The sequence below is a fragment of the Papaver somniferum genome, unplaced genomic scaffold (genome assembly GCF_003573695.1).
Source record: "Papaver somniferum cultivar HN1 unplaced genomic scaffold, ASM357369v1 unplaced-scaffold_107, whole genome shotgun sequence".
In the NCBI taxonomy this organism is placed as follows: domain Eukaryota; kingdom Viridiplantae; phylum Streptophyta; class Magnoliopsida; order Ranunculales; family Papaveraceae; genus Papaver; species Papaver somniferum.
The window spans coordinates 2,983,632-2,996,335 of NW_020619603.1; the positions used below are offsets into that span (position 1 = coordinate 2,983,632).

The 12,704-nt window shown below is 34.7% G+C and overlaps 2 protein-coding genes across 2 annotated transcripts; both read left to right on the plus strand.

Annotated features, from left to right (window-relative positions):
* The first annotated feature begins 4,004 nt into the window (after positions 1–4,004).
* Positions 4,005–4,727, plus strand: LOC113327864 (zinc finger protein 3-like). The gene has a single exon (XM_026574986.1). It carries the CDS (start codon positions 4,005–4,007, stop codon positions 4,725–4,727), a length of 723 nt encoding a protein of 240 aa, XP_026430771.1.
* A 4,009-nt stretch (positions 4,728–8,736) lies between these two features.
* Positions 8,737–9,426, plus strand: LOC113327865 (zinc finger protein 6-like). The gene has a single exon (XM_026574987.1). The coding sequence runs from the start codon at positions 8,737–8,739 to the stop codon at positions 9,424–9,426; it is 690 nt and encodes a 229-aa protein (XP_026430772.1).
* Positions 9,427–12,704: the final 3,278 nt, after the last annotated feature.

The window sequence follows — 12,704 nt, forward strand, 5'->3', positions numbered from 1 at the left end:
TCATTGGATTTTCTTCTCCTTCTTCCTCTGTTTTTTATTCTTATAGATGTACCCTCTTATTTAGTGTATAATTGGTTTGACTTCAGGCTGAAACCATAATTATTGGTCAATATTTTAGCAGGATGGACAATGAAGATAAGTTGCAAAAGCCACGGTAAGAAATAAGCATGCAGGTACTGACCGAATATGAGAATTATATGGAATTTGCATTAGGATAAGGTCCAATAGTTTCTCAACCAAAGAAGAAGGATGATATCATGATAGATATTTTTCTATTTATATTATATATACCAGACCGATTTTTCTTCTTCTCGAATGGATTTTCTCAATCAAGCTAAAAGTCTTAATGAATATTATAGAACGAACATATGTAATTATCGGACGAACATATGTAATTGTGATGGTAATAACTTCTTTTTTATTTTATTTTATTTTGTAAGGGTAATCCTTCTCCTTACTTTGAAGAGTAATACAGTTAAATAATGGATGATATACGACCATTACTACTTTAAGAAATTACAGATGAATGAAATTCTTTTCTAAAGAATTTTCACAATTGTTCTTTATTTGTTTTTTCTGAGGATATTTTAGATTATGGATATTTTACGATTAATTTTTCTTATGTCATTGCAATATGATTTTTAAAAATATATATATATATTTTTTGTTTTATAATTATAAACATAATTTATTTGTTTCCCGTGAAGTTATTCTATTTGGAACCAAAGAATTTTATATGATTTAAAAAAAAAGTTATATGCTCTTAAAATACTTTTTTCTTTCCGCCGCAGACTTATCAATTTGGCTCAAATAGGCTGAACCCGTGCAACACACGGGCGCAAAACTATTTCTTTTTAAATATAACCAATCCATAATATTTAATGTTATCTTCCTGAATAGGAAACAAATCTTTTAAATCAATCCGTAAAATTATTTTTAAATATAATAGTCTTTAATGATATCTTTCTAAATATGAAACAAATCGACTAAATCAATCCATAAAGATTTATAGTTTTATCTTCTATTTAAATACAACCTTGCTAGGTGATCAGCTGAGTAACAACTAGTTAACAACTAAATGTGACGTGGTAGCTGAAGTGGCAAAATAAGTGGTTATTCGTCTCAACCACGTCATTAAATCAGACAACGAACAAATTGAGATAAATTTTTACATCTTGTTTTCTCAAAGATTCTTTTTTATCCTCCCCCGAATCTGAGAAGCCATTATATACTCTTGGAATAATTTGATTGATTTAGAAACCAGATCTAAGATCAAACGTATTGTTCTTTGCTGATTAGAAATTCTAATGTTTTTTAATGGAAGATTTCATAAGAAATTTCAAACCAATCGTGATGATAAGTACGATCATGCTTAAATTTTAAATCCGAAGACATCTCTACAACCCATGACTTTTCCAACTATTTAGATGATGATGATCCGATGTCTCTCTAACATTTCAAACACCCCATTATTGGTGGATCTTAATTGCCTCCTCCTATTACGTCCAAGGATCTCTACCTTGTTCCGTATGCGAACTTTCTTCTCTTAGATATCTTAATTTAGGAGATAATAATCTAACTGGAAAACTACCAGTTGGTATCACCAGACTTCAAAACCTTGCGTACTTCGTTTATTGGTAGTTAAACCCTGTGAATGCCATGGTGGTTTGATTTTGTTACGGTGATTTTGTAACCGGAAGACGAAGAGAAGAGAGGAATCAAAAGAGAAATAATAGAGGTTACGTGGATGACAAATAAACTTTCTCGTATTGCCACTTGGTGCCACATCAATATGCGGTCATTCAGCTGTTAGATTAAGCTGTTAACATAGCAATTTCGATTTAAATATTTCTATAAATAATAAAATTATTTAATATGTATTCTTCTTACATACTCAATAATCCATATAATCTTTTTAATTTTGGTAATAACATAGCATTCAATAGGGGTAATTTTGTACACTCCTTCAGTCTCCTTAATATCTTGACTTAGTCAAAGCGGACTAATAATTTAGGACGGAGGGAGTAACAAGTAACAGTGGAAACACACAGTTGATCACAATGTGAAATAGCCCGTGTGCCTCGTATAAAATAAATCCTGGCAAGTGGCAATGATATATTATAATTGGTAGTCCGGCCCCAGAATCACATAGACAGGAATAGATGCTACTGTCTAGACTATATTCTACATACCCTTAGTCATGAAGCTAAATTCAGTGCATGCTGAGGAAGTAAGCGAGGGAAAAGGAAAGAAAGTAAGATACCAGCAACTTGCATGGATTGGCGGTGGATATGGATAGATAGAAGAGGTAAAATTTGCAGATTTTTTTTTTTGCAGTCTGAAGTCCCATAACTCTCTTAAATAACACTCCTTTACTTTCTGTCACATTAACACAGAAGTCAGACCGAGAGCCATGAGCATGAGATAGATAGAATGCATTGGTAACAACAACAACAACAGAAACAGAATTCAACCAACAGGAATTAAAACAAAAGTGACGAACCCCATTTAAACACCAACCAACCCATCAAACCACCCAAAACAGCTAAACTAACTAAAGACACACAGAGAGAAAGGGAGTCATAAATAATGTAAATCCAAGTTGGAAGCTCCTCCCTCTTCTTTTAATTGGCTTATCTATGGGCATTATGCATGCACTTGATTTCTGCAAGTGTATACATCATCTCATTGGCTTAATAAAACCAAAGTCTTCATTCCAACAACCACTCTGTTTGTAAGACACGTGTATAATCAACCTCTGATCTACCGTTCGTCGATTGACACGTGGAAGACAAAGAAGGTTAAAAAGTCAGGTCAAGTGTCATCAAGTTCTCTGAAGTAAGTACATTAGCCAATGTAGTTTATTGAGTGAATAACTAGTTACTTTGGAGTTCGCAAATCCCAACAATGTATCCAAAGATGACGAAATCTGATCTGATATGATCTCATCTGATCTGTTCGCCTCTGATCACCACCATCTTGCTTACTAAACAAAGTCTGTCTGCCTTGCAACAGGTTTGTCCATGTTAAACCCCTTTTTCGGCCCTACATATGCAGTCCAGCGGGTCCACACCTTGTGGGGGTTGTAATTTTTTTTTTGTTTAACGATTTTTAGAATTTAAGTCGATAAGCATGTATTTGTAGTCCAGTGAATGAATAACCGGATACGCTCAATGCCGCAAGATTAATTAGGCCTTGCTTGCTTCTGTCTAAATTTTAGGTCCGGAAATCACTTTCTCTAAAAAAAAGGGAGGGATAGACTAGATAGTCAATCAAGGAACACAACTCGATAATAACTAGATTAGTGGAGATGATTAAGTTTGAAATTTGAATCTTTTGCTTAAAAGTCTATTAATATAGGGAGTGTTTTAGAACAGGTTATAAATACAGTTGAAAAAAGAAAAAGTTACTGGTAGAAGAAGAAAAGAGAAAACAAAACGTCTGCAAAAGGAAACCAAGTGCCCATATGAAACCGATAAATGTCACTCAGTCTGTCAGATGCATAGTCAGACACAACACATACACATAACAAAAAAACTCAAGAATTTAAAGAAGTTAGAAGAAGGAAGAAGATACCATTTTCATTTTCATTTTCAAACTAAAACTACTAGGGTAACTACTATCCCTCTTTTTCTCTCTGATCATAATCATAATTATCCAACAAATCAATCACTCCCCATCTCCTCTTACTGGCATGCAAAACGTCTTTTGAATAAGGAAGGAAGACAGATTTTCAAACCCTACTACACATTTATTATTATACTTACAGTTACTAATCTCTTCAAAAGCTCATTTCGAAAGCTACTTCAACTCAACTCTCTCCATCTCTGTTTAATAATTTCAAAAACTCTATATCTTCTTTGATTGCTTTTGTTAAAGGTCAACGAATTGAATCATCGTCGTCATCAAATTCAAATTATAAAGGGTTAGTAAATTAAGTACTTAGTAGAAAACGTTTGTGGATTGATTCATTCATTTTCTGAAGTGTTCTTTTTCTTGCAGAGATGGGTGGTGAAGAGGAAATAGGGAATTCAAGACTTCATCGTGAAGATAACAACAATAATATTATGGATCAGTCAAATGATGGAGGAGCAAATAGGGTATTCCCATGTCTATTTTGTTCAAGAAAGTTTTACAGTTCACAAGCACTAGGAGGACATCAAAACGCTCACAAAAAGGAAAGAACCGCAGCAAGAAAAGCACAGAGAGCTTCTGAATATAGACTGTGTAGTTTAGCTGCTGCTTCTTCACATCCTCCATTAATCTTTGCTAATCATCATTATAATCATCTTAGTTCGTCAAGATATATAACAACTCCTCATGCAGCAAATCTTAATCATCAATTTTCTAATAATAATCATCATCAGCAATTATTCTCTGATGGGTTTGGATCACATGGGGCACCTAAGTTTGATTATGGAATCTATCGTGCTGGTGGACCTGCTGGTGGTGGTGCTAGTACTGCAGGTAATCACCATGGTATTTGGTCTTATCGTCATCAAGCTGATGACCAGAGCTTCTTGAATTGGCAAAAGACTTTAAGACAAAATGGGTACAGCAATGGAGAATCGTCTTCTGTTACTACTACTAATAATTCTAGTTCATCATCTCATCTATCGTTGCTGAATATTAAAGAAAATCTTGATCAGCATGATCAACAAATGAAGATTATTAATGGTACCGATAAGGATAAGGAACAGAAACTTGACCTATCTTTGCATTTATAGTTCAGGGAGGTACAAAACAAAAAATTTGTAATAAAGTTCTGATCTCAAATCAAACAAGGATGAGTTCAAGAAAAGTACAAGAAGTGTGATGAAATTTTTGTTTTCTTTTTTAGACTAGCTAGGTTTCTTTCTTCTGTTTTGTTTTAATGTTGTTATCTTCTCCTCAGTTGATGATAGCACCAAGGCACTTACTTAAAAACAATATATAAATTTAGGGCCATGGATAAGTTGGTTAAAATACTTAGTTGCTTAAACTCTGTCGACCGTGGTGGGAACACAATCTTGCGCTTGGCGGCACAAAAGAAGCCGATGAAGGTAAATTTTAATCGAATTTCTTACTATACAATTCAGTTTGCACATATAACTGAAATTTAGCTTGACGCCTGAGCATGCCTTTGCGTTGGTATTCGCCAAGTGGGATGGAGAAGTCCTCAGTAGTTTTGTCATATTTTTCACGGCATTTTTTATCGAACTGCCGGTGGTGTATAAAACATGCAATTGGTAGCTAGGTCTAACTTTGTAATTGGACTTACTGAGCGTTTCTCTAACTGTTTAGTTTAATCGCAGGTTCGGGAAGAAGATGTGGCTTAGGTGTAGTGTGGAGTCTTGACGAAATTGCATGAAAATAATTCTTCTATTGGTAAAAAGCACAGCAGGCTGATTGATTGAATCAAAGGAAAAATGCAGTTAACATGAAAACTGTTCCAGATCATATCTTTGAGATGAGAAAAAACAACAACCGAAGATCGGATGGAAAAGTGGACATTGTCCATTACAAAGTGATTACAGCCAAATACGGTGGAAAGAGCAATCACGCATTAAACTAAATTGGGCTATGGATATTGAAGGAAGTGAAAGCAGAAAACTTGTGGGGCTGTTATGTTTCAATTTTTCTATATAACTTCAACTTATTAATTTGTGTTGCTTTTCATTCTTAGATATGATCAAATCATAGTCAAATGGGTTTGAGCCAAATGTAGTTGCCCATATGTCCCCAAAATGTATATAAAAAAACAGTGGAAAATTAAACTACAGAGACACGGTTGATTACACTATGAAATAGCGACTTTGCCTGATTCCTCCGTTTATTTGGCAATACTTGACTCTTATCTAAACCCTCTACTTGGAAATGAACAGTCATGCATGAACCAGAAGGAGAACGACACGGGATTAGCCAAAAGGTTTTCGGGACAAATTTTGGAGTAATAAGCACTTTCTTTGAAATGGCTGGTGCCGCTTCTTCGGGGTGGTACGAAGTTGGTAATGATTAGTTTTATGGGCAGTAGTAGTAGTCCGTCCCCGAATCACATAGACAGAGGAATAATAGATGCTACTATACTACTCTGCATATCTATGTATCCATCCATAGACCATAGTCAAATGGGTTCAGTGCATGCGCTTAGGACCTTAGGTAGAAAAGAAAATTGGTAAGAAATAAGGAAAGAAGGAAAGAAAGAAAGAAACATAACAACAAATTGCATGGATTGGCGGTGGATGGATAGATGGAAGAGGTGAAGTTTGCAGTTTTTTTGCAGACTAGTGTCTGTCCAAAGTGGCAAAGTCCCATAACTCTCTTCAATAATACAGAAGTCAGACAGAGAGCCATGGGCATGAGATAGATAGAATGCGTTGGTAACAACAACAGCAACAACAGAAACAGAATCCAACCAACAGGAATTAAAACAAAAGTGACGAATGAACCCATTAAAGCACCAACCTTCAAACTCCCCAAAAAAACTAAACTAACTAAAGACATAGCTAGAGAAAGGGATCAGTTGACATAAATAATTACTGTCCAAGTTGGAACCCCCTCCCGCTTCTTGTAATTGGCTTATCTATGGGCATTATGCATGAACTTATATTCTGCACTACTGTACATCATCTCATTGGCTTAATAAAACCAAAGTCTTCATTCCACCACCACTCTGTTTGCAAGACACGTGTCTTATCAACCTCGAATCTACCGTTCATCGTTGGAAACGTGGAAGACAATGAAAGTTAAAGAATCTACATTAGCCCTTTGTTTATCTAGTTACTTTAGAGTTCACAAATCCCCACAATGTAAACAGCAGATGACGAAATCTGATCTGATATGATCTCATCTCTGATCTGATCGACTGATCACCACCATCTTGCTTACTAAACAAAGTCTGTCTGATTTGCAACAGGTTTGTCCATGTTAAACCCCTTGTTCGGCCCCACATTTGCAGTCCACTGGCCCCACTCCTTGTGGGGGTTGTAAGTCTTTTTTATTATCGAAATTTACTGTAGAATTTAAATTCATAAACATGCATTATGAATTTATGATCTTCCTATTATAGGCTGATGAGTGACCGAATAACCGAGTATTATACGCTCAATGACCAAGATTAATTAGCGCGTACATTAATTAGGCCTTGCATGCTTCTGTCTAAATTTTAGGTCCGGAAATCACTTTCTCTATAAAAGGGAAGGATAGACTAGATAGTCAATCAAGGAACACACCTCGATAATAACTAGATCAGTGGAGATGATCAAGTTTGAAATTTGAATCTTTTGCTTAAAAGTCTATACTACATTAAGTGTTAGAACAAGTTATAAATGCGGTTGATAAATGGAAAAAAAAAAGTTAGGCTTTTGTTAACTTGCGGACACATGTTAAGGTTTAATAAAGAGTTATTTTATTTCACTGGAAATTGTGTTTTGTTCTCTTATTCTACTAGAAATTGGTTTTTATTACATGAAAAACAACAAATCTTTTTTCCAATGCAAAAAATCATTGTATTCTGTTGAAAAAAATACAGTTTTATGTGAATAAAAATTACTAATAAAAAGGTTTTTCCAAAAATAAAAACACCTTATAAATTTTATCGGGTTGGGGTTTTATATATATGAAGAATTTTTTTTATTGTATAGATATATAGAAAAACCTCTCTTATATCCCCTAAGGTTTTTAGTACTTCTTCTTCGTTTTTTCGATGTTTGATACGAGGGTTTTAAGTGCTAACGATTCGTGAGTTTTCCGCTGCCAAGTTCTAGAATGACAAGTTTGAATGTGCTATTCAAGCTTGTTAAGATTGTTGTATCTTGGAGGCAGATGTACCCGTAGGGTTATAGCATCATCTTTTTCAGAGTGTAGCCGGGCATTCTTGTCTTAAGGACAGTATGTTGAACATGCGCCTCAATCTACCATTACCGTTTTTCTTGTTTCCATGGTGTTTAGCAGTATATTCAAGACATTAACAGTTGACTAAGGAGAACACACGAAAATCAGATAAGTGCCTCTTTTATTGATTAGTTATTTGATTTTTTCAGTTTTAATTGTTATTACCCAACATATTCAATGCAATAAAACAAACAAATTTTGTTTCCAATGCAAAAGATAGTTGTTTTAATGAACCTTAATATGTATATGGGTATACAAGTTAACAAGACCCAGAAAGTTACTGGTTGAAAAAGGAAAGAAAAGAGAATTTAAAACGTCTGCAAAAGGAAACCAAGTGCCCATGAAACCGATAAATGTCACTCAGTCTGTCAGATACATAATCAGACACAACACATACACATAACAAAAAAACTCAAGAATTTAAAGAAGTTAGAAGAAGGAAGGAGATACCATTTTCATTTTCAAAGTTCAAACTTCGAATCAAAACTACAATCTCTCTCGGTTCATAATCATAATTATCCAACCAATCAATCACTCCACATCTCCTCTTATCGGCATGCAAAACGTCTTTCGAGTAAGGAAAGAAAACAGATTTGAATCCCTAGCTTGCAGCTACTACACATTTATTATTATACTTGCAGTTACTAGACTCTTCAAAAACTACTTCAACTCAACTCTTTCTATCTCTGTCTAATAATTTCAAAAACTCTATATCTTCTTTGATTACTTTTGTTTAAGATCAACAAATCATCACCAGAAAATTCAAAGGGTTAGTAAAGTACTTTTTAAAATGGTTTGTGGATTGATTTATTGATTATTTGTTCAAGTATAAAGTGTGTTTGTGTGTGTGTGTTTTTGACAGAGATGGGTGATGAAGATAACAACAACAATATTATGGATCCGTCAAATGATGGAGGAGCAAACAGGGTTTTTCCATGTTTATTTTGTTCAAGAAAGTTTTACAGTTCACAAGCACTAGGAGGGCATCAAAACGCTCACAAAAAGGAAAGAACAGCAGCACGAAAAGCACAGAGAGCTTCTGAATATAGACTGTGTAGTTTAGCCGCTGCTTCTTCACATCCTCCATTAATCTTTGCTAATCATCATTATAATCCTCTTAATTCATCAAGATATATAACAACTCCTCATGCAGCAAGTCTTAATCATCAATTTTCTCATAGTAATAATCATCATCAGCAACAATTATTCTCTGATGGGTTTGGATCACATGGTGCACCTAGGTTTGATTATGGAATCTATGGTGGTGGAGGTGGTGGTGGTGGTGCTAGTACTGCTGGTAATCATCATGGCACTTGGTCTTATCGTCATCAAACTGATGACCAGAGTTTCCTGAATTGGCAAAAGAGTTTAAGACAAAATGGGTACAATAATGGAGAATCATCATCTATTACTACTACTAATACTAGTTCATCATCTCATCTTTCATTGCTGAATATTAAAGAAAGTCTTGATCAGCATGATCAACAAATGAAGATTATTCCATGTACCGATAAGGATAAGGAACATAAACTTGACCTATCTTTGCATTTATAGTTCAGGGAGCTTCAAACAAAAAAAAAAAAAAATCTAAAATAAAGTTCTGATCTCAAATTAAAGAATGAGTTCAAGAAAAGTTAGAAACGTACAAGAAATATGATGAAATTTCTTGTTTTCTCTTTTAGACTAGCTAGGTTTCGTTTTTTGTTTTGTTTTAATATTGTTGTCTTCTCTTCATTTGATGATAGAGTACTTTTTATAATGTTATTTACTTTTAATTTGATGAAGTAAAGAGAATAATCTTCTGTACTTTTCTTTTGGATGGAGTTTCTATGTTCAGACATTTAGTACTTCAGACGAAGTTCATATGTTTCCTATCTATGGTGTATAGTAGCTTCACGACATTACTTCAGTTACCAATATTAGAAATTTAAAATATTCAAACTAGCTAGAATGCTAGATTAAAACCAGCGGAATGAAAGTTATGGTACGCGTGTCTGTACAAAAACTCTTATCTACTTAACCCGCGTTTTTGGATGGGGACATTCCGGACAAATAAGATATAAACAATTATGATAAGCATATCTTATCTTATACCAAACGTAAGATATAAATAATTATAATAAGCAATATTTTTTTCCAAAAATACATTTTTTCCCAAAAATACATTTTTTTTTATATTTTTGGAAACAAAATTTGTTAGAAGTAATTAACTGGAAATACACATGTCAACATCTTATTTGTCCCCAATACCCCATCCAAAAACGCCCCCGTCAAAAATTTTCTCCCAAATTTTGTCATACGGAAAAAGAAATTGTCGAACGAGGAATGTAGATCAGTTGATTAAATTAGTCACGGGATATAATTTACATGTGTCTGTTACAAGCTGTATATTTCTATTTCGAACGTTAAGTCAATGAGTTCCCAGGTGGCAGAGCTAGTCCGATGCGTATTTCATGTCCAAGTATTATCCTTCTGGTGAAATGTGGCACAACTTGTGAGTTGTTTAAAAGGTAAAGGTTGACATAAAGGATCGTTAATAACGGTGCCGCATAAATCAGTACGTATGTATGGTTGTACACTCCTCCTAATTCCAAATGGTAAAATCAGTTCTGCAGATGGGATTTCAGAGATATAGCTAGTTCGATGCGTAATTCATGTCCAATTACTATTCCAAGGCCTTTGATATAAAAACTGTCGAAGACTTGGGACTTGGGAGCTGTCTAGACGACAAGGTTTGCTGTGCGTAAAATTCGTTAGTAGCATAAATGAAATGACGCCGCATAAATCAGTTATGGTAATGGACAAAATATATGTCTGTATTCAGTAGAATTAAGTCAAGTTATCAGAAGGACTTATCTAATGGGATGTGCATTTCTTCTCTAATATTGTTTAAGGCATCCAGATCAGTACATAATCGACCGAAGTTTATCCCCAATTTCCCAATGTCTCCATAACAAATTATTAACTCAGCCCATTTCCTCTTTGTCAAAGCGGACTCATGCCTAGAGAACTGATAAATTTGACGGTAGCAAAGCATTCATGGGCTTGGCCTGTATTGTTTACTTTCAGGTGGTTCACAGATAAAGAATTATGCTGGAAAGAAAAAGAATTTTCATCTGCGCAACATACGGGTGAACATTTGGCACCTACTCTGCGGATCCGATCCGGCCAACCTTTTATTTGCGAGTGAGTGTCCGACTCGTACATTAATGGGCCGGATGTGGGATCCAACGGATTTTGGATTGAGAACAACGCCGTCTTATAGTTTCCTAGTGTCCTAGGTGAACTTCAATTAAGAGACTTTTTATGTGATAAAGTCAAGAAAATAAGTATTTTTTTTTTTTAGTTTTGGAGGTACGTTTGCATACTACTAAAAAGGATAATTTAGATTTAGCTTGGCGGCCGAAGGTCCTCGATATATTTTCAGTTTTTTAGGTTAGATTTAGGGCCGTATACCTTTTACTTGGCATAAAACATCCCAAAATCGATAGCTAGCAGATACTAAGAGTTGCTTTTAGTTGTTACAAAACAATTTGTAACAATTATAATCGTTACAAAACAACTTGTAAGAGCCAATCATTGGCCTTGATATATTATGTTATAGGGGGATTTTGCGTTTCCACCTGATTAAAGATATCTAATTTGCATTACCCCCAAGAGATTTATAATAGGTAAAAACCCCTTTAACTTGGATGTGCCGTAATTGGGCAGTTTAATACCGCATGTGCAGTTCACATGCGTGTCAGAAAAAATATATGAAATTGTCAAAAGACATACTTACCCCTGGATATGTGGTGCATTCTTAGCCCCCCAAAAAAATTGACCGTTCAACGGGCATCTCCTTCCATGTTATCTCTGCTCAAACCTCTATTTAACTCAGTTGAAATCCATTCTCTGATTTCACCAAACCTCCACATCATTTAGTTAGCTGACTTATCACAAGCAAGGAAGAACACTAGCAGACATTAGTGATCGAGTATGGGAGGTGGATCTTCAAGTCTCGACAGTGAGGTAAGTTCCTGCCTATGCACCATTAAAGGGGGTAATGCAAATTATTGTATTTACAGTAAGGGTGTATTACAAATTTAAACTGTGATTTTTCAGGTAAAAGATGAAGCTTCTAATGAAACCACCTGTCAAATTTGTTTTCAATCAACACATTCAGCAATGAATTGCCCATTTATATATTCAAAATGTAGAAAATGTGATGGGATTAGAAGAGTTTGGGAAGGAAATACTCAAGCTAATCCACAAAGAAGATTTTTGAGGTGTCAAAACTTCATCTGTGGTGAATTTTAATGGCTGGATGAAGCAGTGAGGTTGCCACCACCTAGACAACATCAAGCAAAGGGGTGTTCAAAGTGTCATAATCTCTCACATTGGGATAAAGATTGTCCTGAAGGAAACATGGAAAAAAAACAGATTAGTGCAAATACAAGTATTGGTGAATTGTGTGATCAGTTCCAAAGCTCAGTCAAGTTAGACATTGGACAGAAGAAAAGAAATTCTATGTAACAAGTAAAACTGAAATGTTATAAACAGATTTCTGGAACTAAAGTAGCATCATGTCCAAACTTACAGACTTAAATGTAATAAACAGGTTCAAGTCTTCTTTGGTCAGTATCTTCATATTTGTGTAGTGTGTATTGATTGCAAACTTATAGACTTAAATGTACTTTTCTTCTCGTTAGGATACGTATTTTTTCTGTTATACTATTTCAATGCATCCATGATTTGAAAAAATACGTATTCAATATGTCAACTGACATAAATTTTTTGGCGTTGGAAAGCAGCTAGGCTGCTATTATTAACCTCCGCAGAAACCCCCGATG

What these genes read in the sequence shown, in the direction of transcription:
- LOC113327864 (XM_026574986.1), top strand. Translation starts at nt 4,005, where the DNA reads ATGGGTGGTGAAGAGGAAATAGGGAATTCAAGACTTCATCGTGAAGAT.
- LOC113327865 (XM_026574987.1), top strand. Translation starts at nt 8,737, where the DNA reads ATGGGTGATGAAGATAACAACAACAATATTATGGATCCGTCAAATGAT.